General features: G+C 42.0%; 1 protein-coding gene across 1 annotated transcript in view; it reads right to left on the bottom strand.

Annotated features, from left to right (window-relative positions):
* col9a1b (collagen, type IX, alpha 1b) overlaps positions 1 to 24339 on the bottom strand; it is a 30257-nt gene extending 5918 nt beyond the window's left edge. The window contains exons 1-28 of the mRNA XM_041867543.2: positions 24151 to 24339; positions 23571 to 23633; positions 23219 to 23254; positions 23027 to 23089; positions 20997 to 21050; positions 19705 to 19740; positions 19464 to 19487; positions 19189 to 19242; positions 17963 to 18016; positions 17776 to 17811; positions 17627 to 17683; positions 17248 to 17301; positions 15635 to 15688; positions 13742 to 13795; positions 13567 to 13620; positions 13321 to 13374; positions 12784 to 12837; positions 12533 to 12586; positions 12199 to 12252; positions 11837 to 11881; positions 9974 to 10027; positions 9831 to 9884; positions 9547 to 9600; positions 7810 to 7881; positions 4599 to 4634; positions 4024 to 4068; positions 3868 to 3900; positions 365 to 511 (exon numbers count right to left, since the gene is read on the bottom strand). Coding sequence (XP_041723477.1) covers positions 365 to 511; positions 3868 to 3900; positions 4024 to 4068; positions 4599 to 4634; positions 7810 to 7881; positions 9547 to 9600; positions 9831 to 9884; positions 9974 to 10027; positions 11837 to 11881; positions 12199 to 12252; positions 12533 to 12586; positions 12784 to 12837; positions 13321 to 13374; positions 13567 to 13620; positions 13742 to 13795; positions 15635 to 15688; positions 17248 to 17301; positions 17627 to 17683; positions 17776 to 17811; positions 17963 to 18016; positions 19189 to 19242; positions 19464 to 19487; positions 19705 to 19740; positions 20997 to 21050; positions 23027 to 23089; positions 23219 to 23254; positions 23571 to 23633; positions 24151 to 24213 — 1512 coding nt within the window. The 5' untranslated portion in view covers positions 24214 to 24339. The remainder of the gene's footprint in view (positions 1 to 364; positions 512 to 3867; positions 3901 to 4023; positions 4069 to 4598; positions 4635 to 7809; positions 7882 to 9546; positions 9601 to 9830; positions 9885 to 9973; positions 10028 to 11836; positions 11882 to 12198; positions 12253 to 12532; positions 12587 to 12783; positions 12838 to 13320; positions 13375 to 13566; positions 13621 to 13741; positions 13796 to 15634; positions 15689 to 17247; positions 17302 to 17626; positions 17684 to 17775; positions 17812 to 17962; positions 18017 to 19188; positions 19243 to 19463; positions 19488 to 19704; positions 19741 to 20996; positions 21051 to 23026; positions 23090 to 23218; positions 23255 to 23570; positions 23634 to 24150) is intronic.
* Between the last annotated feature and the right edge of the window lie 1524 nt (positions 24340 to 25863).

The raw sequence follows: 25863 nt of genomic DNA, 5'->3' as shown, positions 1-25863 counted from the left end.
TAAGTAAGTAAGTATGTAGGTACTTGTGTGAGTTAGTAAGTAAGTCCATAAGTAAGTATGTTAGTAAGTTAGTATGTAAGTAGATAATTAAGTAAGTAAGTTGTAAGTAAGCAAGTAGGTAGGTATGTAAGTATGTATGTGAGTAGATAAGTAATTAAGTAAGTATGTAAGTAATTAATTAAGTATATAAGTCATTACGTACATTAGTAAGTAACTGAGTTATTAAGGAAGTAACTTCGTAAGTAATTAAGTAAGTTAATAAGTAAGTTAGTAAGTAAGTAAGTAAGTAAGTAAGTAAGTAAGTAAGTAAGTTCAGGTGTATAGTCTTCAAAGTTTTGCGTGGAGGTGGTTTGGGGGTACCTACCGCTGGTCCCTGTGACCCCCTGATTCCTGGTGAGCCCCTGTTGCCCTGCATGCCACGTGGTCCAGGTGAACCAGCTGGGCCCTCGATGCCAGGCTGCCCTCTGCTACCCTCTGGTCCTCTGTTACCAGGCTCTCCTGGGTTTCCAACCTGGAGACAGAGAGGGGAGAGACCACTGGATCAGAACAACATTACATGGGTGGTACTGAGCACGCTCAATGAAGACTTCTGAGTTTCTACCCAACTTGATTATGTTGCAGAATATGGATTGGCTTTATCTGAAGCAAAGTCCGATATATCTACAGGTTCAAGGCTGAAGTTGCAGTAGTGCTGAGCGATTAGTGCTTTTTGAGGTCGGTTCGGTTTCGGTTCAATTGATTTTTTTCTTTACATTAAATGCACTATGCATTATGTGGGTTGAATGCTGTAACAACACTGAATAAAACAATTAATAAAAGTCCCATGATTGTAGTGACTGTCCATTACTGCTTATCACTTATTAACCATAATTTATTCACATTACTTTACTTTAATAAAATATTTAGTTTTATTTGATGACTTTATTATTTAATTCCAAGTCATCATCATCTCTATAGAACAGCTGCCTATGCTGTCTGACTAAATCACTATTTTAGTAGTTCTTCAAAGTAAATAAGGTAGACTTTTATGACTGCTGAATACCAACTATAAATCACTTAAATCATGTATTTTGAGGCTCGCGAAGCAACTGCTTTCTATTCCACTCAATCGCTCTTCTCTCCGTGTCTGCTCCGCACAGACTGGACAAGTTTAAGCGAGCGCAATGGATTATGGTCATTGTAGTTCATTACCATGTTTTCGGCGCTAAACTATGTAGAATATTGGCCTGTTAGAAACTACAACGCCCTACCACATCGCACAGTTCAGGCTTCATCTGATTTATCTCTACAGAATCTGCACATCGAGCTCACAGAAAAAAAACGATATTTTTTTAAATTCAAATGATTTAACCAACGTCAGTCAATTAGTTGTTTAAAAACCGAAAAATAACCAAAATGTTGGTTAATCGCTCAGCACTACAGCTAACACACTCTATGGGTGTAGATGAACTGTCTCAAAGTTACAGTTGAAGTCGGAAGTTTACATACACCTTAGCCAAATACATTTAAACTCAGTTTTTCACAATTCCTGACATTTAATCCTAGTAAAACTTCCCTGTCTTATGTCAGTTAGGATCACCACTTTATTTTAAGAATGTGAAATGTCAGAATAATAGTAGAGAGAATGATTTATTTCAGCTTTTATTTCTTTCATCACATTCCCAGTGGGTCAGAAGTTTACATACACTCAATTAGTATTTGCTAACATTGCCTTTAAATTGTTTAACTTGGGTCAAACGTTTCGGGTAGCCTGCTACAAGCTTCCCACAATAAGTTGGGTGAATTTTGGCCCATTCCTCCTGACAGAGCTGGTGTAACTGAGTCAGGTTTGTAGGCCTCCTTGCTCACACACTGTGCTGCCATCCTGTTAGAAGGTAACAGATTATTTTATTATAGTGGTTAAGAGTGACTTTCATTGTGTTCCATGGTGTTTATCGCCCCCTAGTGGAGCTTTCTGGTACTTAGAAGAATGTACAAAAACCGGAAGTAGAGTAGTCATTCTGCACGCAGACAAGCAGCTAGAAACAACGCTACAGTTCTTTCTGTGCAACTATTTCTTGTCACGCTTCAGCCTCGGAAAATATTTGTTTGTAAGTTCAATTCAAGCATATTGCTAGTGATGATAATATTGTTATTGATAGAATGGCTTACTTATCAATGTTAGTTGGTTACATTTACTCACGCAAATTGCATTGACTTTCATGGATGCCGTCAGCTGTATTAGTTTGCTCGTGCGTCATGTAAAAGAAGTGTGAAACATACTATAGTTTGTTACTGTTTCTAGTGTAATATGCTTTGTTATTGTACAGAGGTGTTTGCACATTATTAGAGTAATGAAAGGAGTTGGCTAGTTGCTACTCACATGGTAATTATCTATCTGGTTTGGCGTCATGTCAGATACATGGTACCTTGGCACGTGCTTTGTATTTATGCAACTTCAACTTGAAATGTATAATGTACAGCTACACTATGTCAATGTGAATTGGATACTAAAGTATATTATTTTCTGTATTTTGCAGTTTCACAACAAACGTTTTCAATACATTCGTTCAAGAAAAGTCACGCCTTGGAAGTTTTATTGAAGACTCAGTTGTTAGCTATCTGTCTAGTTTTGCATGGGAACGCAATTCCAGGGCAGAATACACACACTTTTTCAGTTCTGCCAACAAACTTTCTATAGGATTGAGGTCAGGGCTTTGATGGCCACTCCAATACCTTGACTTTGTTGTCCTTAAGCCATTTTGCTAATACTTTGGAATTATGCTTGGGGTCATTGACTGATGTCTTGAGATGTTGCTTCAATATATACACATAATTTTCCTTTCTCATGATGCCATCTATTTTGTGAAGTGCACCAGTCCCTCCTGCAGCAAAGCACCCCCACAGCATGATGCTGCCACCCCCGTGCTTCACGGTTGAGATGATGTTCTTCGGCTTGCAAGCGTCCCCCTTTTTCCTCCAAACATAACGATGGTCATTATGGCCAAACAGTTCTATTTTTGTTTCATCAGACCAGAGGACATTTCTCCAAAAAGTACGATCTTTGTCCCCATGTGAAGTTGCAAACCGTAGTCTGGCTTTTTTATAGCGGTTTTGGAGCAGTGGCTTCTTCCTTGCTGAGCGGCCTTTCAGGTGATGTCGATATAGGACTTGTTCTACTGTGGATATAGATACTTTGTACCTGTTTCCTCCAGCATCTTCACAAGGTCCTTTGCTGTTGTTCTGGGATTGATTTGCACTTTTCGCACCAAAGTATGTTCATCTCTAGGAGACAGAACACGTCTCCTTCCTGAGCTGTATGACGGCTGCGTGGTCCCATGGTGTTTATACTTAAGTACTATTGTTTGTACAGATGAACGTGGTACCTTCAGGCGTTTGGAAATTGCTCCCAAGGATGAACCAGACTTGTGGAGGTCTACATGTTTTTTCTGAGGTCTTGGCTGATTTCTTTTGATTTTCCCATGATGTCAAGCAAAAAGGCACTGAGTTTGAAGGTAGGCCTTGAAATACATCCACAGGTACACCTCCAATTGACTCAAATGATGTCAATTAGCCTATCAGAAGCTTCTAAAGCCATGACATAATTTTCTGGAATTTTCCAAGCTGTTTAAAGGCACAGTGAACTTAGTGTATGTAAACTTCTGACCCACTGGAATTGTGATTATAGTGAATTATAAGTGAAATAATCTGTCTGTAAACAATTGTTGAAAAAATTACTTGTGTCATGCAGAAAGTAGATGTCCTAACCGACATTCAAATGAGTTTTAATGACTCCAACCTAAGTGTATGTAAACTTCAGACTTCAACTGTAGTTATATTCCTCGTTTGAGACATGGAACTGCTTCTAGAAAAGTAGTCAGAACTCACCGCTCCTTTGGGTCCAGCTTCCCCTTGGTCACCCTATCAATCAAATGAGAAAAACACAGATGATTAGTACAGGTGGAGTTGAAAAAGTGTTGTTTAAAAGGCTCAAATGTGAGGTCAGGTTGTATGCAATGAATCCTTGCTTGAGTGATAACTTACAACATCTCCTTTGTCTCCAGAGGTTCCCTCAGAACCTTGTTCTCCCTACACACACACACACACAAACAAATATAAATGATTTGGGGTAAACTCACTCTTCTGGATATAAAAATGCCCTGGGTAAGTTAGGAACACACACACACACACACAAACAAACACGCACACACACACCACAACTGCTGCTACCAGACTCTTACTATGATTGCTAAATACTGCACAATTTAAACACTTGCCCCCCAATCCCCCCTTCCCTAAAACACATGTAAATATTGGACTATAAATGGTTCCTTCCTGTATTCTACTGATGCTAACATGTTTATTCTATTCTACTGAGACATTTACTTTATGTTCCTATTCTTATCTTTTATTATTGCTTATTGTTGTTGCATTGTCCAGAAGGAATCTGCAAGTAAGCATTTGGTTGGATGGTGTCTACCATGTGTCTCCCGTACATACCACTAATGAAACTTGAAAGGGCCCATCCACACTGCTGGTGGATTATCAAATTGACTTTAAGATACAGACAAATATTGTTGAGAGAGATAAACAGACGTTTTCAAACTTGGATTTCTTACCTGCTCCCCTTTAGGTCCTCCCTCGCCAGCTTCTCCCTGAAGTTGAGGAAAAATCAGTTCAGTATTGAAAATCGTTTAACTACAGTACAGTTAAGCAACAGCACTAGTTATACTACTACAGCAAGTTATACAGTACAGTTATACAGTTAAACAACAGCACTAGTTATACTACTATATACAGTTTTTTACAATCACTTTGGCACTAATTTCAGAACATTGATGTCATTTTTCAAAACTCTAGACACAAAACTCACAACCAAAGATCAAAATGAACATTTTTCAAAACTCTTAACACTTTTTTTCAATTGCTTGGATACAATACACATAAAACTAAGATCATTTGTTCATGTAACAAAAATCACCTGTTCAATATGACACAACTTAACATCAAAGTACTACTATTTCAAAAGGCAATTCACACATTACATTTCAGATGAGTGTCTATTCATTTCATTACAATTATCCAATTATCAATTGATACAGCTGCTCAAAATGATAAGTAACTGTTGCATTACTCTTAATGCATAGTTGTATGGAAACAGACAAACAATATTCCATGTTCAGATCATGAAAGTTTCAAGATAACGAGATTCATTGTCACCAATTAGCGTGGAGCATGAACCAATTAGACTACATTATCTATGGATGTAATATTTCATCATCATTCTTTATCAGACACCGTTTCTATGGTCCCATGTACCACCCTTTCAGACTATTTACAGTATTGACAGTACTGCACTGTATGGATGCAGGCCCTTGTAATTGCTTGTCCAATTCTGCCAACTCGTTACTGATGATTTGAGTTCACATTGTGGAACGAGTATATAAAGAATTGATTGGGATCCACTTGCAACAACATAGCGATACGTACTGTAACATGGAGCCGGCAGGTGATCCAGGTCACAATAGAGGTCAAGCAGTGGTGGGAGGAAGACGTGTTGGTCAAAGGAATGGCAGGGGACAAGCACCCCTTCTGAGAGGTGGTCGTGGGCCTTGTTTGAGAGGTGTGGGGGAACGTGGTAGAGGACAAGGCCACGGACCAAGACAGCAACAGCAAAGAGTGTCCAATGAAATCCGAGCAATAGTTGTAGACCATGTCATATATCATGGCATGACAATGACTGAGGCGGCTACAATGATACAACCAAACCTCAGAAGGTTAACCGTTGTCGCAATAATCAGAACTTTCCGCAATGAGAATCGGTAAGTTGTCAGCATGCACTAAACATTATGCTACTCTCAATTGTCAAATGACTGCATACCAATGTGTATCACAGAGTAGGTGATGTGACCAAGTGTCTTCTTACTGTAATTTTCCCTGTAGAATTGAGACTAGGCCAAATAGGGGAGGCAGAGTCAAAATTCTGACTGACCAACAAGAGCAGGCTGTGGTCGAAATGATATTCGCCTTACAGAAATTTGCCAGCATATCTTGGACAATGAAGACATGTTTAACAATGTGGAATCCATAAGTTTGCCGACTATTGCATGCATGCTGAAAAGGCACCAGGTGTCTTTAAAACAACTATACCATGTGCTTTTTGAAAGAAATGCAGACAGAGTGAAGCAAATGAGGACTGAGTATGTTCAGTTTCAAGATGGCTGTTGTAATAAAATTCCCTAATAATTCTACATTGTAGAGTAATCAGTAAATCTCTTTCCAAAATGTATTTTTAGAGGGTGATGGAGCTGGATGCTGATGACAACCATCACAAATTCATATATTTGGATGAAGCAGGCTTTAACCTGGCCAAGACAAGGAGGAGAGGTCGGAATTTCATTGGTCAGCGGGCAACCATCCAAGTACCTGGACAACGTGGGGCCAACATTACAATGTGTGCGGCTATATCAGAAGATGGTGTGGTGGGACGCAGACCTCGTATTGGATCATATAATGCAGCTCTCCTTGTAACCGTCCTTGATGAGCTCGATCAGGTCTGTAGAGCTGATGGCGTGACCTATGTCATTGTGTGGGGTAATGTCAGGTTCCACCATGCTCATATGGTGCAAGCATGGTTTCAGGCCCATGCACAATTTACCACCCTGTATTTACCCCCATACTCTCCTTTCCTTAACCCGATTGAGGAATTATTCTCCACATGGAGATGGAAGGTTTATGATAGGCGCCCTCATGAACAAGTCACTCTTCTCCAGGCCATGGATGACGCATGCAATGACATCACGGCAGACCAGTGTCAGGCCTGGATTCGCCATGCCCGAAGGTTTTTTCCAAGATGTTTGTCTAATGAAAACATCCATTGTGATGTAGATGAGAACCTGTGGCCAAATCCACAAGACAGAGTTGATGAAAATGTAGAAGTACAGTAATCACTCCTATGTTTTGCTTTTTACAGTACAAGCAAGCAAGTTGGGGAACACTGCATTTTATGTTTTACAGTACTGTATTGTTTTTCATCAATATATTTCAGATTTTGTTCAATGATTCCACTGTGTCTGTAGTATTCTCTCTACTACTGCAGTACTTTTACAGGGATGTATTTACATGTAGTACCATAATGAAACATGTATCACCTATTTTGTACTACAATATTTAATGATTGTATGAACAATGACACAGTGAAACTATCGGTTGCTTGTGTGTGGGTGATCTAAATTAACGTTTCATTGGTATTTCACAATAAATTAGTTTTTTTAACCAATGATTGTGCAAGTGCAAGATTTCTTTAAAGATATGAATGCACAATGCAATGTTTTGAACATTGGACAGCCTGTGTTACAAGTGATTACCGTTTTGAGTTTTGTGTCTAGAGTTTTGAAAAATTACGTCAAGGTTCTGAAATTAGTGCCAAAGTGATTGTAACAAACTGTAATACCGCAGCAAGACTAGTCTTATCAATGCATATTTCAACTTGTAACACTAGAGGGGGCCAAATATATGTATTTTTCATGATTGTACAGAACCGTGAAAAGTCAAATCAAAACTGGTGGTTTCATGAACATTGGAAATTGTCATAAGACGTTTGTTGAACCTGAAATGACTAAACACAAGCCACATTGCTGTTCAGTTGAGGTTCCTCTCTGTCTTCTTATCAAATATCAAGCATGCAGAAAGTAAACGGTCCGGGGAGCGTAAATCCAGTAAGCAGTAGTTTGAGTATTTGTATAATAGCAGTGTTTGTTTCCCCACCAGACGGCAGGTCTCTACAGAGGGGATAGATACCAGTCAGAATAGAACGTCCTCTTATCTTACCCTCTCTCCCTTCACTCCGGGGAGGCCTGGGGGTCCGGGAACACCAGGAAGACCAAGATCCCCTTTAGATCCCTACAAAACAAAGGTAGAGAGACAACAATGAGGTCAGAGGTCAACACCACACTACTGTATGCCCTGTATGGCTCAGTTGGTTAGCGCATGGAGCTTGCAACGCCAGGATTGTGGGTTTGATTCCAGGGGCATCCCATACGTAAGATGTATGCACGCATGACTGTAAGAATAAAAGCATCTGCTAAATGGAATACTGTATGTAAATATATAAAACTACAGCAGAAAGTAGTTGGAAACCTAAGATAAGACAGCAGAGTATGGAGCCTTTCTTCCTTCTGTCATTAGGACAACATCCACTGGGTTAATTAACTGTTCATGAGACGGATATATCAGGGTAGTGACTCAAAAATGTGCACAAAAGAAAGAGAATTCCTAAAAACCTGGCCGCAATTTTTTATTTTGTATGTTTATGTGTGCGTGTCTCTTCATTCTGTGTGCTGGGCACACCTTTGATCGCTGACCGTGTGTGTTTGAGGAATGCCAAAGGAACAGAGGGCTCTTTCAGCCGGCTGGCCCTGGACCCCATTCTCTCCTTACTGTGAAAATAGCCTCTGAGATCCTGAGATCCTATTCAGGCCTATTCTCTAGAGAGTTTCTGTGTAACCACAGCCAGGTACACACTCTCTGTAACCACAGCAAGGTCCACACTCTCTGTAACCACAGCCAGGTCCACACTCTCTGTAACCACAGCCAGGTCCACACTCTCTGTAACCACAGCAAGGTCCACACTCTCTGTAACCACAGCCAGGTCCACACTCTCTGTAACCACAGCCAGGTCCACACTCTCTGTAACCACAGCCAGGTCCACACTCTCTGTAACCACAGCCAGGTCCACACTCTCTGTAACCACAGCCAGGTCCACACTCTCTGTAACCACAGCCAGGTCCACACTCTCTGTAACCACAGCCAGGTCCACACTCTCTGTAACCACAGCCAGGTCCACACTCTCTGTAACCACAGCCAGGTCCACACTCTCTGTAACCACAGCCAGGTCCACACTCTCTGTAACCACAGCCAGTTCCACACTCTCTGTAACCACAGCCAGGTCCACACTCTCTGTAACCACAGCCAGGTCCACACTCTCTGTAACCACAGCCAGGTCCACACTCTCTGTAACCACAGCCAGTTCCACACTCTCTGTAACCACAGCCAGGTCCACACTCTCTGTAACCACAGCCAGGTCCACACTCTCTGTAACCACAGCCAGGTCCACACTCTCTGTAACCACAGCCAGGTCCACACTCTCTGTAACCACAGCCAGGTCCACACTCTCTGTAACCACAGCTAGGTCCACACTCTCTGTAACCACAGCCAGTTCCACACTCTCTGTAACCACAGCCAGGTCCACACTCTCTGTAACCACAGCCAGGTCCACACTCTCTGTAACCACAGCCAGGTCCACACTCTCTGTAACCACAGCTAGGTCTACACTCCTCTCCCTCACTCTCGCTCACTCGCTCTCTCTGTCTCTGTCTCTTTCTTTCTTTCTTTCTTTCTTTCTTTCTTTCTTTCTCTCAAGAATCTTGGTGTTCCAGCCTAACATTGTCATCATTGAGTCATTGTTACAAAGTATGTTTCCATTCATCAATCCTCATACTATACCTGGCACAAACACACACAGCATCACACAGCAACGAGACAGCAACAACAACAACAATAACTCACCCTGGCTCCTGGTTTGCCTGGTGGACCGGCTGGTCCTTGTTCTCCTCTGTCTCCCTAGAGAGGTGTCAAAGGAAATTACAAGAGAGAAGAAGAGAAGGCTTGTTTTATTGGACAATAATGCAGGACATTAAAATGGAACCCAGCGGGCAAAACTGGTTGCAATGACATCATTGACATCAATGACATCACTGCAACCCAATTCCTACCAGTTGTAATATGGTTGTGATGACGTCATAAAAACAGCTTTGCCTGCTTGGAAATATAATAAATGACAGGATACTCACTGGTCCGCCAATTGGTCCAATGGGTCCTAGATCTCCTGCTTTTCCTTGCTCTCCCTACAGAGAGACATCACAATGAACAGTTTGTTACTGTGTAGACAATTTGAAATGTATTTTAAATCAACTTTGATTTGATTTGGACTTACTGTTTTACCAGCAGATCCCATTGTTCCAAGAAGACCTGGCTCTCCAGAGCCACCCTGAAATAGAGCAACATAAACAGAGTTTGTCATCATCTCTCTTGGACAGATACACGTCCCATAGGATGGTATCGTAGTGTCTGTCAACACACTGGGATGCCACGACTAACGAGGAACTTTGTTCCGGTGTGCAGATTTTTTCATTACTGATTTGGGACATTTGGCCCATAGACTTGGCCGAAACTTGCAGAGAGAGTGGGGTGGAGCTACCGCCCTGCTTCCACTCCTTGTTCTAGTATCTTCTCTAATAGAACTGAGTTCCCTGTGTCTGAGATGAAGTATGTCAGGTCAATGTCAGGACAGTCAGGTCAGGGTCAGGACAGTGTTAGGACAGTCAGGACAGTGTCAGGTCAGTGTCAGGTCAGTGTCAGGACAGTCAGGACAGTGTCAGGTCAGTGTCAGGTCAGTGTCAGGACAGTCAGGTCAGTCAGGACAGTCAGGTCAGAGTCAGGTCAGTGTCAGGTCAGGGTCAGGACAGTCAGGTCAGGGTCAGGACAGTCAGGACAGTGTCAGGTCAGTGTCAGGTCAGTGTCAGGACAGTCAGGTCAGTCAGGACAGTCAGGTCAGAGTCAGGACAGTCAGGTCAGGGTCAGGACAGTCAGGTCAGGGTCAGGACAGTCAGGTCAGGGTCAGGACAGTCAGGTCAGGGTCAGGACAGTCAGGTCAGGATCAGGACAGTCAGGTCAGGGTCAGGACAGTCAGGTCAGGGTCAGGACAGTCAGGGGTCAGGACAGTCAGGGTCAGGACAGTCAGGGTCAGGACAGTCAGGGTCAGGACAGTCAGGGTCAGGACAGTCAGTGTCAGGACAGTCAGGTCAGAATCAGGACAGTCAGGTCAGTGTCAGGACAGTCAGGTCAGGGTCACGACAGTCAGGTCAGGGTCAGGACAGTCAGTGTCAGGACAGTCAGGTCAGGGTCAGGACAGTCAGGTCAGGATCAGGACAGTCAGGTCAGGGTCAGGACAGTCAGGCCAGTGTCAGGACAGTCAGGTCAGGTCAGTGTCAGGACAGTCAGGTCAGGTCAGTGTCAGGACAGTCAGGTCAGGGTCAGGACAGTCAGGTCAGGGTCAGAACAGTCAGGTCAGGGTCAGGACAGTCAGGTCAGGGTCAGGACAGTCAGGTCAGGGTCAGAACAGTCAGGTCAGGGTCAGGACAGTCAGGTCAGGGTCAGGTCAGTGTCAGGACAGTCAGGTCAGTGTCAGGACAGTCAGGTCAGGGTCAGAACAGTCAGGACAGTCAGGTCAGGGTCAGGACAGTCAGGTCAGGGTCAGGTCAGTGTCAGGACAGTCAGGTCAGGGTCAGGACAGTCAGGTCAGGGTCAGGACAGTCAGGTCAGGGTCAGGTCAGTGTCAGGACAGTCAGGTCAGGGTCAGAACAGTCAGGACAGTCAGGTCAGGGTCAGGACAGTCAGGTCAGGGTCAGGTCAGTGTCAGGACAGTCAGGTCAGGGTCAGGACAGTCAGGTCAGAGTCAGGACAGTCAGGTCAGTGTCAGGACAGTCAGGTCAGGGTCAGGACAGTGTCAGGACAGTCAGGTCAGGGTCAGGACAGTCAGGTCAGTGTCAGAACAGTCAGGTCAGGGTCAGAACTGTCAGGTCAGTGTACCCATGCTGCTATCCAGCTGCAGCTCCTCAGTGACACAGATGAGCTCTATTTGTCAGATGGCTTGAGTTTATGGCACAGAGTAATGCCTATTGGCTGTAGATTAATTGATAGAAGTGGTGCATTGTGGGTGATTTGTGATGTCATCATGATGCCTACCATAGAATTAGGAATTAGAATACTAATTTAATAAGATCTCTATGACGCCTACCTTCTCGCCACCAGTTCCTTTCGGGCCAGGAGAACCAGGTAATCCCTAGAGAGGCGACACAATATTGTCAAACAAAATCAATCTACAGTAACAAGAATGATCATGTAAATACCTAGAATACATTTGACAGAAACAATCATCCATTTATTATCCATTTCAAAGATGTTGTTGAAAACATTAAAATCTAAAATGTTTGTAAAACAAAATAGCCTACAGAATGGTGGCGGTCAATCAGAAACAATTATCCCATGTTATTATTGTTGTTATTTCACATCAGGATTAGAATACGGGAGGATGAGGAGTTTTACACAGGCGCAACCAATCAGAACGCCTGTTAGTGTGAGGTCAAAGGTCATACTTACAGGAAGTCCCTGAAGCCCCACCTCCCCGGGAGAGCCAGCCTTGCCAATGGTGCCCTGTGGAGAAAGAGAGTTACGTGAGTTAAGATGAAATGTTGACATCACAGTTGTAACCTTAACTTGACTTGACAACTCCTGCTGATTCCTCTGTTCAACCAGTATGAATCCCATTCTATAGTGGACTTTTCAGGATGCCGTGATCTCCGTTGCCAACCCAATAGAAATTGCTGCAAAAAAGAATCACTGTAGACGTATGAGAGCACACAGCAAAACTAGAACATTACCTCTGTCAACACAACATTTATGAACAGTTGTAAACGTATAAACATTTCCATACCTTTCCACCTGGCATTCCAGGAATACCTTCACGGCCATCCACACCTGACAAACCCTAGACATGAAAAAAGAACCACAACAATTATTCCATGACAAGTGTTAATGTTCCAAGAAGGTTCTATGAATGGTTATATGGCTTAAATGGTTCTAAGAGTCTATGAATACACAACAGACATGATATGCTTACATTTCCCACCACTAAGACTGATTGTTTATGTTGAGATAAAGCAGTACAGGTACAGTAATACTTACACCCTCTCCCTTGGGCCCAGGAAGACCTGTGATGCCTCTTCCACCTTGAGATCCCTAGATAACAACACAATAGGATAAGGAACCAATCAGGGCATCAGTATTACACCATCACCACCACCCTAGACAGTGACTAAAAACAAGCATCAATTTGGCCATGTGAAACATTTTACATTTTAGTCATTTAGCAGACGCTCTTATCCAGAGCGACTTACAGTTAGTGAATACGTTTTTTTTTTTTATTTTTATTTTTTTTTATTTTTTTTTTATACTGGCCCCCCGTGGGAATCGAACCCACAACCCTGGCGTTGCAAACGCCATGATCTATCAACTGAGCTACATCCCTGCCGGCCATTCCCTCCCCTACCCTGGACGACGCTGGGCCAATTGTGCGCCGCCCATGAGTCTCCCGGTCGCGGCCGGCTGCGACAGAGCCTGGATTCGAACCAGGATCTCTAGTGGCACAGTTAGCACTGCGATGCAGTGCCTTAGACCACTGCGCCACTCATGAAACCATGGCAGGTGTATTCTGATACCCACCTCATCACCTTTAGGACCAGACTCGCCCATCACGCCTCTCTGGCCTTGGTCACCCTAAAAAGATACAGCGTAAACATATTGTAAGACAAAACCTTTTTACAGAGATGTTTAATCATTTTGTTAATTGAGAACAATACGTATTGACACGTAAACAGTGTTGTATTTCTGAAAAACAAACCTTTCCAGAGATCTAACATTAGTGAAATCATAATGAACAGGAGAAGGGGATTATGGGAGAATACTTACAGTGGCTCCTGCAACACCCTGGGGACCTGGATCTCCATCATGTCCTCGTGCTCCCTGTCACAACACAAGAGGTATATTAGCATTACGCTGACAGAAAGGATGGAAACACAACGCAAATAACATGTTTCAGCGAGCCAGGATTGAAATATAATTCACTTCAATGCGTGACTCTTACCAGTTCACCTTTGAGCCCCATCATTCCAGTGGAGCCTCTGATTCCCTGAGGACCCTGGAATCACACAACAGCAGAAAGACAAACTATCACTAACTGTCACTGTAGACAATCTGTTATATTCTCACTAGACAATCTGTTATATTATCACTATAGACAATCTGTTATATTATCACTATAGACAATCTGTTATATTCTCACTAGACAATCTGTTATATTATCACTATAGACAATCTGTTATCTTCTCACTATAGACAATCTGTTATCTTCTCACTATAGACAATATGTTATCTTCTCACTATAGACAATCTGTTATCTTCTCACTATAGACAATTTGTTATATTATCACTATAGACAATCTGTTATATTATCACTATAGACAATCTGTTATATTATCACTATAGACAATCTGTTATCTTCTCACTATAGACAATCTGTTATCTTCTCACTATAGACAATCTGTTATCTTCTCACTATAGACTATCTGTTATATTATCACTATAGACAATCTGTTATATTATCACTATAGACAATCTGTTATCTTCTCACTATAGACAACCTGTTATCTTCTCACTATAGACAATCTGTTATATTATCACTATAGACAATCTGTTATATTATCACTATAGACAATCTGGTCTCACTATAGACAATCTGTTATATTATCACTATAGACAATCTGTTATATTCTCACTATAGATAATCTGTTATATTCTCACTATAGACAATCTGTTATATTCTCACTATAGACAATCTGTTATATTCTCACTATAGACAATCTGTTATATTCTCACTATAGACAATCTGTTATCTTATCACTATAGACAATCTGTTATATTGTCACTATAGACAATCTGTTATATTGTCACTATAGACAATCTGTTAAATTATCACTATAGACAATCTTTTATATTATCACTATAGACAATCTGTTATATTATCACTATAGACAATCTGTTAAATTATCACTATAGACAATATGTTATATTCTCACTATAGACAATCTGTTATCTTCTCACTATAGACAATCTGTTATATTATCACTATAGACAATCTGGTCTCACTATAGACAATCTGTTATATTATCACTATAGACAATCTGTTATATTATCACTATAGACAATCTGTTATATTCTCACTATAGACAATCTGTTATATTCTCACTAGACAATCTGTTATATTATCACTATAGACAATCTGTTATATTATCACTATAGACAATCTGTTATATTATCACTATAGACAATCTGTTATATTATCACTATAGACAATCTTTTATATTATCACTATAGACAATCTGTTATATTATCACTATAGACAATCTGTTATATTATCACTATAGACAACCTGTTATATTATCACTATAGACAATCTGTTATATTATCACTATAGACTATCTGTTATATTATCACTATAGACTATCTGTTATATTATCACTATAGACAATCTGTTATATTATCACTATAGACAATCTGTTATATTATCACTATAGACAATCTGTTATATTATCACTATAGACAATCTGTTATATTCTCACTATAGATAATCTGTTATATTCTCACTATAGACAATCTGTTATATTCTCACTATAGACAATCTGTTATATTCTCACTATAGACAATCTGTTATATTCTCACTATAGACAATCTGTTATCTTATCACTATAGACAATCTGTTATATTGTCACTATAGACAATCTGTTATATTGTCACTATAGACAATCTGTTATATTATCACTATAGACAACCTGTTATCTTCTCACTATAGACAACCTGTTATCTTCTCACTATAGACAATCTGTTATATTATCACTATAGACAATCTGTTATATTATCACTGTAGACAATGTGTTATATTATCTGTTAAAATAAAGGGATGTTAATGAACGAATCAAACCGTTGGGCCCTGGGATCCGAGGACCCCTGTGGTTCCCTGGTCACCTTCTTCACCCTAGAGAGAGAAGTAACATGAAGACATCAGGAAGATGAACAACACCGTATGACAGAGACATGAAAACATTAGTAGGTATAGGAGGATAGAAAGATGGATTTCAAATGGACGCTGTTTCAAAACAACATTAATGGCCGCAATAAAACTCACATGGACTTTAAATCAATGTTGCTATAGCTTCATTTACTCAGAGATTCATGACACACTTTTCAATGAAATCGACTCTACCGCTGATCACACTGCCAATGTGCCACTGCCCAAAAAAATTTTGTGAGTTCAATCAGCTGTCAGAGACAACACCCTTTGACTTGTGAGGGAAAAGCATCCATGTACTACACCAGACACCCTTCAATAGAGCCAATAAGCATGGCTGAATTATGTACAGGGAGAAAGTCATTTACAGTCGATGGATACATGAAGTTTGACTCTAGACAGACAGTGAATGGCATTATAGGCCACTAGGTGATGAAGTGACTTGGGCATAGAGCTGAACTTATTCCCATGTATATGGATGTATGGAAGCATTACAGGGCTGAATGTGGATGTGTTAGCATGGCATTCCATATCAACCATAACCCCTGCATGACTAACATGGTCTGCGTCCCAAACGGCACCTTATTCCCAGAGGGCTGGGGTCATAAGTAGAGCACTATGTAGGGAATGAGGTGTCATTACCTTCAGGCAACATATCATCTCAGACCCTGACTGGATGGATCTCAGACCCTGGCTGGATGGTATCTCAGACCCTGGCTGGATGGATCTCAGACCCTGACTGGATGGATCTCAGACCCTGACTGGATGGATCTCAGACCCTGACTGGATGGATCTCAGACCCTGGCTGGATGGATCTCAGACCCTGACTGGATGGATCTCAGACCCTGACTGGATGGATCTCAGACCCTGGCTGGATGGATCTCAGACCCTGACTGGATGGATCTCAAACTCTGACTGGATGGATCTCAGACCCTGGCTGGATGGATCTCAGACCCTGACTGGATGGATCTCAGACCCTGACTGGATGGATCTCAGACCCTGGCTGGATGGATCTCAGACCCTGACTGGATGGATCTCAAACTCTGACTGGATGGATCTCAGACCCTGACTAGATGGATCTCAGACCTTGACTGGATGGATCTCAGACCCTGACTGGATTGATCTCAGACCCTGACTAGATGGATCTCAGACTCTGGCTGGATGGATCTCAGACCCTGACTAGATGGATCTCAGACCTTGACTGGATGGATATCAGGCCCTGACTGCATGGATCTCAGACCCTGATTGGATGGATACTGACAGCTGAGAAGTAGCAGAGAGAGTATTTCTTAATAGTATTTCATAATGTCTGATCTGAATATCAGTCAAGATGTAAAGCTGATCTCATGAAGCATCACATGAAGAGATGAGACCACTGCAGCTACAAAGCTTCAAGCTCATTCTATGTCATGGAAACATCTAGGTCTGGATTTCCAGAAACAGACTAAGCCTAGTTCTCTGGACATTTGAATGTAGTGTAGGCTTTTGTTCAGTTCTCTGAAAGTGTATAAAATGTAACCCCTTACCTTGTGTCCTTGTTTCCCAGGCTCTCCTCCTTCCCCCTTTACTCCTTTGTGACCCTAGAAAACAGAAGACCATGAAGCTCAAACATCCTCCCCAATCACTATCACATATCACTGTTAGACTATCATTATACTAACTGTGAAGACAATAGAATAGATTTAAACCAATGACTTCTGTGAGGCCGTTGGTTGAACCAGCGATGGTTACCATTAACACAATAAATGATGACTTATGAGACCAAGTTATCAATACACCACTGGCTACGTTCCAATGGCCGTACTAGCATACCACTGAGGACGTTTATCCATTACATAACTTAATATGGTACGCTAGTGAGGGCATGCACTGTCCTTGACCCCTGACCCCTGACCCTTGACTCACCTTCATGCCAGGGAGGCCGGGATGACCAGGTGTCCCAGGTGGACAGGCACCAGGGCACTAAACAGCAGCAGGATAAATCAACAAGGTCAGATAATCACTCATACGTGTAATGCCAGGCACTAAGTTGTATTGAAGGAACAAAGTCTTACCAGCTCGGCACTCAAATCCTGCATCCCTGCTGCACCCTGAATAACACATCATTTTGAGAATAGTTAATCAGTTGATTAGGAAGAGTAGATGCCAGTTCAACATGACACACTAACAGCTCACAACATTCTCTGGATGTGCTGGTCAACGTATCATCAACTGGGGACGTAACACGGTGACACTACTCACTCTAGGCCCTGCTGATCCACCAGGTCCTGTTGGTCCTCTCACTCCCATAGCACCCTGTGGTAACGGACATAGAAAACAGATCAAACAAACAGGTATGGTCCATTTCATTCACCTTTTGACTGACCTTCCTGAGGGAGGAGGTACTGTACATCACAGGAGGTTGGTGGCACCTTCATTGGGTCATGACTGGAGCAGAATCAGTGGAATGGTATCAAATACATCAAACACATGGTTTCCATGGTTTCCTGGTGTTTGATGCCATTCCATTTGCTCCGTTCCGGCCGTTATTATGAGCCGTCCTCCCCTCAGCAGCCCCCTGTGGAGTACATCCAATCAGACGTATTTGGCCATAAGACTCCAGCTCCCAAACTATCTACATGCAGTGCTTGAAGTGGACTGAAATAGGAGCTGGTACTCATTTTAGGGTCCAGTACTGTTTATATTCAGGTGCTGGAACTCAAGCAGTAAAAAGTTCCAAGGTGCAGATACTCAGCACCGGTGTGTTCCGTCCCAATTCAAGCACTGTCCACATAGAGAATCACCATGTCCTGACTGAGGATCTATATGTCCTGCGGCTTGTTAGGTCATGAGGACCGTTAGGTGATGAGGATCGTTCAGTTATGAGGATCGTTAGGTGTTGAGGATCGCTAGGTCATGAGGATCGCTAGGTCATGAGGACCGTTAGGTGATGAGGATCACTAGGTGATGAGGATCGTTTAGGTGATGAGGATCGCTAGGTCATGAGGATCGTTAGGTGATGAGGGTCGTTAGGTGATGAGGGTCGTTAGGTGATGAGGATTGCTAGGTCATGAGGATCGTTAGGTCATGAGGACCGTTAGATGATGAGGATCGTTAGGTGATGAGGGTCGTTAGGTGATGAGGATCGCTAGGTCATGAGGATCGCTAGGTCATGAGGACCGTTAGGTGATGAGGATCGCTAGGTCATGAGGATCGTTAGGTGATGAGGGTCGCTAGGTCATGAGGATCGCTAGGTCATGAGGACCGTTAGGTGATGAGGATCACTAGGTGATGAGGATCGTTTAGGTGATGAGGATCGCTAGGTCATGAGGATCGTTAGGTGATGAGGGTCGTTAGGTGATGAGGATCGTTAGGTGATGAGGATCGTTAGGTGATGAGGATCGTTAGGTGATGAGGATCGTTTAGGTGATGAGGATCGATAGGTCATGAGGATCATTAGGTGATGAGGGTCAGTCACTGATACTCACAGGGGATCCACCTTTGCCCAATTGACCTGGAAGGCCTCCTGGCCCTGGGGGTCCCTGTCCAGAGAAACAAGTAATTCAGTGAAAATGATGACCTGTACTAATTTATCATTCATATAGTTTTGAAAGGTTTTCAACACCACACAGCTGCCTTCCGAACGCATCAAGGTATCTTACCATGGTTCATGTGAACGTTAACAGACATTTTACTAGATACTGTACTGTAAAGGTCAAATACATGTGTGAATGTGTAATTAATAAGACTGTAAAATACTTACAGGGGGTCCATCGTCTCCAACGCCCTATGGAGAAAAACAGAAACACCAGACGAGCCAATGACATAAAGTACTATAGCATCTTTATAGGCTCTATAAAGGCTTTTATGAAGGCTTCATCAATAAGCCTTAGAAGCTATGTTTCATGTGAAGTGGGAAAGCAGAATGTTCTATGGCTCTGAGTCTTCAGTATGGACTGATTCCACTAATGAATGAGTGGTTCATAGAGAATAATGTAACTCACAGCTAATCCACGAGGTCCTGGTTTCCCGGGTTCACCCTGAAAACAAAGTAACATAACATGTCAGTTAGAAAACACAGTGAACATGAGACAACTATAAAGAGAATGTCTAATATGTACTGTGAGCTAATCATCCCCCATCCAGCACCCAAAGCAAACTATGCATATAGAAGACATAAAAGTATTTTCTCCATAAAGACATGTTTTTAGCTCATCATGTACACACAAACAGAATTCAGTATCCTTTCCTATTTCCACCAGGACCACATAGACATACTAAAAATGTAAGTTGCTTTGGATAAAAGCATCTGCTGCATATATTCTCACATGACTTGTATTCTTATACTGTAATTATCTAGCCACATTTCTAAATCCTTAGACATTGTCAAACACACACCAAACACACACCAAACACACACCAAACACAAACCAACAAAAGTCTGCATCTTTTGTTTTCCTGTGCTGTAATAGTCTCCCCAATGTATTTTCCTTCTAAGACAAATGAAGCTATCTGAGTAAAATCATTAACTAGAGACTTAGCAAACTATGCGTGTGGAAAACATCAAACTATTTATCCATAAAGACATGCTTTCATCTCATCAAAAACACACACCAACAGTATCCTACTCCGTATCCTTTTGACTCTTATACTGAATATTCTGGCCAATTTCCTTCTTAGATAAATGAAGCCATCTGAGTAATAACTTAACTAGAGACTTCACAGACTGAATTAACATTCTTCCAGTTTAATCCTGTGACTGAGAGCCTGAGCTATGCAAGGTGCACTTGGCCCAGCAAATGTTCCCCCAAGGCTTGGGTCCTGTTCATTAGGCACCAAACGAAGAAGAAAAATAGGGAGGGAATTAGTGGACTCATCCAATAAGAAACACTAATTTTGTTCTCCGTTGCTAAACATTTTCAAATGTTTTTCTTTGTGTGCCCTAATGAACACGACTCTGATGCTTGGGCCTGGTTCCCCACAGAGATTACCCATAACTCTGGCAGGGAGGGATCAGGGATCAGCGATTAAAGCTCATTTGTCATGAGGAATTGCTTTACGGGTTGTAATTGTAATTCCTGCTGTCTTGCCTGCCAACACAGTGGGCGAATGGACGGTCAGCAGCTTGGCTCAGTCACCCGGCTGAGAGTTACCCTGGTCCCAGATCTGATTGTGCTGTCTGGCATGACAATGACCAAAGGAGTTGGCAAGACAGCAGCAACAGATCTGGGACCAGGCTGTCTGAGAGTCTCTGAAGCAGAAACATTAAAGGGCTCATTAGTGATTAGTTACTCACTTTCTGTCCAAGGGGACCATCAGGGCCTTCATCTCCAGTAGGGCCAGTCAAACCCTGCAGAGAGAGGAAGAGAGGAGAGAGAGAGACCAGACTTCACTAATGCATCACAACAAAGACAGAAATGTAATCCAATGTCAGTAGGAGATCTGCTGTGCGCTTGAAAGCCTTGAGAGTTAGTTGCTACCTTTTCATAAGCAATCATAACAGAATACCTTTCTCTAAGAAATGTTTTTGCAACTACAAACGTTAAAGTGTGCTTTAAGCCTTCCTAATCTCATAATAATTCCAGCTGTGTATGTACATGATGTCATTAAAAAGGTTTGCGTACATCACACAGCTAATGGGGTGGGAGGAGCTCAGAAGTAGGTGTGTGTAAGTGGGCAGGGCTAAACGATGACCCTCCCACAATTAATGAATCGATAAATACTGTGCATTAGCAGAAATGGGTATCCAGCACTTTTCAGCCCAGCTTGACGGAAATGCAAAGCTCTGAACTACATGCTCTTTTCCTTTCTCTGATTTATGTTGACAATTTCAAACTAGTTTCAACAAATGCTGCCTTGGATTATATTGATTTAAGATAGATCATGTTTAGTTTGAATAGATGGTGGCATTTATCTCCACAGACACCACGGTTAGTACACTACAGAGCATCTGAGACAAACTGAGACATCTCTCTGAGACAGTTAACTTACTGGGAGAGTGGTTAACCCATACTTTAACCCGCATTCCTCTGGTCCAACTCAAACAAGCCCTATTGACAGGTATCATTCCACACCAGCCTGAGGATTCTCAACTGGAGAATGGAGACTGGAGACACCCACAGCACAAACACTGCTGGGTACTGCATCACTAAGGCTTTATAGTGAAAGCTATGATCCCTTATTGATGTCACTTGTTAAATCCACTTCAATCAGTGTAGATGAAGGGGGGAGGCAAGTTAAAGAAGGATTTTTAAGCCTTGAGACAATTGAGACATGGATTGTGTATGTGTGCCATTCAGAGGGTGAATGGGCAAGACAAAATATTTAATTGCCTTTGAACGGGGTATGGTGGTAGGTGCCAGGCGCACCGGTTTGTGTCAAGAACTGCAACGCTGCTGGGTTTTTCACGATCAACAGTTTCCTGTGTGTATCAAGATTGGTCCACCACCCAAAGGACATCCAGCCAACTTGACACAACTGTGGGAAGCATTGGAGTCAACATGGGCAAGCATCCCTGTGGAACGCTTTCGATACCTTGTAGAGTCTATTCCACAACAAATTGAGTCTTTTCTGAGGGCAAAAGTGGAAGGGTGCAACTCAATATTAGGAAGGTGTTCCTAATGTTTGGAACACTCATCCACTTTGATATCTCATCCATATGCCTTTGTTCAGACTCTATACACCTATTACCGTCACTTTGTGAACCTATAGCATAATTGTGACTGAAATGCAAACTACGTACAAAGTGATACATGGACCATGTACACATGATAGTATGCTTTAGGATATTAGTACAAACTATTCTATCCTAGGAGTGTTTTCCTAACCCTCTTTTCCCCCTCCAATTTGGATGGAAGCTACAGTTAATTAAGTTCAGGCCGTCCTTCTCTCTGCCTGAACAAAAAGACTGTTGTGTTACAAAGGAAACTGTCAGATTCTTAGCCTTTTCTTTGGTCTGTTTGAGAATTCTTCAAATTTTTCTCTGATTGGCCCCTCTCTTGAGTAAAGATTGATTGGCTCCTCTCTTGGGTAAAGATTGATTGGTTCCTCTCTTGTGTAAAGATTGATTGGCTCCTCTCTTGGGTAAAGAAGGGGTCATCACCACCACTTCCACACGTTGATAAAGCAAGAACATCTTTTTAAGGGTAGAAGGTGCACATATTGAGTAGTTCCACCCCCTAGCTACTGTACTGCTGCTATAACCTGAGTAGGACAATCATCATGACTAGTTCACTATTACTATCATCAAATATGGCAAAAAGGTGCCAATGATGACAAACAGGAAATTGAAGGCAGAGGATGAATGATTCGAAATAGGATACTCACATCAGCCCCGGGCTCGCCTGGCAACCCCGCTGAGCCTAGTTTACCTGCATCTCCATCAGGACCCTAACAACACAACAAAACCACAATATACAACAACAACAGCAGACAGAGAGTAAAATACATCATAGTTACTAGATGATAATGACATAGTATTTTGTTAATAATAAAAAACAATGAAAAGTTGATATTTACAGCAGGGCCGTCCTCTCCGTCCTCTCCCCTCTCACCCTGAAATAGAAAAAGGCCTACATGTGAAATTCACAGATAAATATATAAATATATATATTCACATATGTATACATATGTGTTTATACATAATTGGTCTAATTCCAACTCTTCAGCATGCAGTTGATTATGGTTGTAAAAGGGGTTGGGCTCACCCACCATACAAATCACATAATTGCATAATTATGAACGTGTTGGATGATTGTGATAATGACATGAGGTGGGCTCGTCCCATCTTACAAATCAATTATGAACATGAGTTGTGATAATGCTCTTATCATTTGGAAGATAATGAAAGTTAATAGATGAGAGAACTTACAGCGACACCATCAATTCCTGGGACACCTGCAGGTCCTGGAGGGCCGACTGGTCCTGAGGCCCTCTGGACAAAGAGACGGTCAAACAATGCAATCAGCTATGGATATTATTGCTATACATAATGAACATACATCTGTATGCATGGGACATACTGTATGTCTGAAAATGAAGGAGAAGCAGAAGTCTCTTTTAGGCTTAGCCAATAATAATTCATTTAAAAAATAACAGGTGCACAACTGTCATAGGGAAGCAAAATAATTGAAATAATCGTAATTTCATTGAAATGATGTGGAAACAGCGTTAATTCAACCAGTGTGTACCCACTGAGTACATTATGTAAATAAATACTGCATGCTCAGACACAGTGACCCAGTTAGAAAAATGAAATGATCATCCTTTGTTTTGTTTCAGTGTTTCCTATAGAACAACTTCAACTTGCATGACTAGACCAACTATGATCTGGACATTCTTGCTAGTTGATTCCACATCAATAAATCCATGAGAATAACATAATGTAGATACACTCACCGGCAGTTCTGTTTCATCAACCTGAAAGCAGAGGTACACAGATAAGGACTTACTTGTGCGGAGCAAATTACGACAATCTGCAGCAAAAGTACCCAAAAAAGTGGCCCGCGAGCCATGTTCTCCTGCTCTTCCCTCTCCCGGACGGCAAGGAAGAGTAAAAATGTTTTCCTTTTTCTTGGATGAGTTGGGTTGACGGACCCCCCGACAAAAAAGTCACCCAACTGAATCCGTTTCTACCAACTGAAACGCCAGAGGTACCATAGGCATCAAAGCCTTATGCATATTCATGACCTGCTTAGTTATAGGAAGTGATTGGCAGAATTCACGGGCGGCGCACTGGAACAGACTGGGAGGGGTTGTTAAGGGTACAGAGGGAAAATGGAAAATAATAGCGGGCGATTTAAATGGCTTGGGATTTATTGACCCACCTGTTTAGTGCTCATTTTTCATGTTGTTTATTTACAATGGTTGCCTGGACTAGATAATACCAGCCTCTGTACTGGGTATTTTGATAATTTAGTTTGGTAATTTGACCATGGTTGCAGTCTGTTTTGTCAATGGTTCTTACCCATGTCGTGGCTGGTAGGTCATTGCAGGTCTGTGGACGCCTCACATCACAATGAATGAGCATCGATTGGAGCTCAAACTGAAAAATAAATACAAAAATAATAATCACTCCGACATAAGTCACATTCACAACCTATATATAATATAATTGACAAAATATTGACCCTTAAATCATTAGTTATCATCACCAATCCTCAATCTGATAAACCATTATGTAGCCCTAGTCCTCAATTTACGCACATCACATGCTTGATTCTCAACAAATCATACATTTTTGCCCCTAAGAGTAAGATAACTACTGACTGTATTGTTATTAATGTCTCTTTATTGTGACCACGAATAGAGTGAACAGGCCTGATGATAAAGAATTCCAAAAAGACATCCCAAATCACTTGGGCAATTATTATCAAAGGGCAATTACGCGCGAAATTACGCGGACTTTTACAAACATCTCCCTATAATATTGCGGTGTCATCATAGAAACTGTTCCTGGCCTTCCCTAGGCGCAGCCGGGTCATCTTCTGGACTAGAACCTCTGTGTTACAATTCCCACTTATATGTAGAAATTGACAGGGCGGAGCGCCACGCATTCCACTTAGGCCGCATTCAGCTCAACAGTCACTCTCGGAGTCGGTCATTTACAGTAAAACTCTCCAATGTAGGCTAGAGTTTATGCCCCCAAAATTATGTTTGAATATTTGGAGTGGGCATGCGGTTACTTGACAAGCGCACCAACTCTTGTGCCTTAAAGTCCCAGACCTCTTGTACTTGCCATAGGACTGGCCTTTGAAAGAAGGCTAAGTGCAAGTTTACAAAACAATAAACTTACTGGCACTGCTAAAACGGGGTTATCCTTCAGCTTTCCAATCAACGTGTATCCATCCAGGTTGACTATACCTCTCTTGGGTGTGTTCTGAGAGTCCACCATAATGCAATTCACAAACAGAGTAACAGAACGCTTGCTGACTTTCAGTAAGATATTGTGCCATTGAGAGTTGAAGAGGAACGGTAGGAAAGGGAAAACGGCCGTCTCTCGTGTTTTATTCAATGTTGTGAAGGTGAATTCAAGAGACAGTGATTCTCCGTTCAGTCTAACGGCAAGCTGCTCTTCGCCTTTCAAATCTTGCATTTGCCAAATATTCCAGTTCTTGGTTATGGTACTGCCGTTCATTCGTAAAACTGTCGCAAACACAAATTCC

Source organism: Coregonus clupeaformis, chromosome 37 (genome assembly GCF_020615455.1).
Source record: "Coregonus clupeaformis isolate EN_2021a chromosome 37, ASM2061545v1, whole genome shotgun sequence".
Lineage (NCBI taxonomy): Eukaryota > Metazoa > Chordata > Actinopteri > Salmoniformes > Salmonidae > Coregonus > Coregonus clupeaformis.
This window is presented reverse-complemented; position numbering and strand designations above follow the sequence as displayed.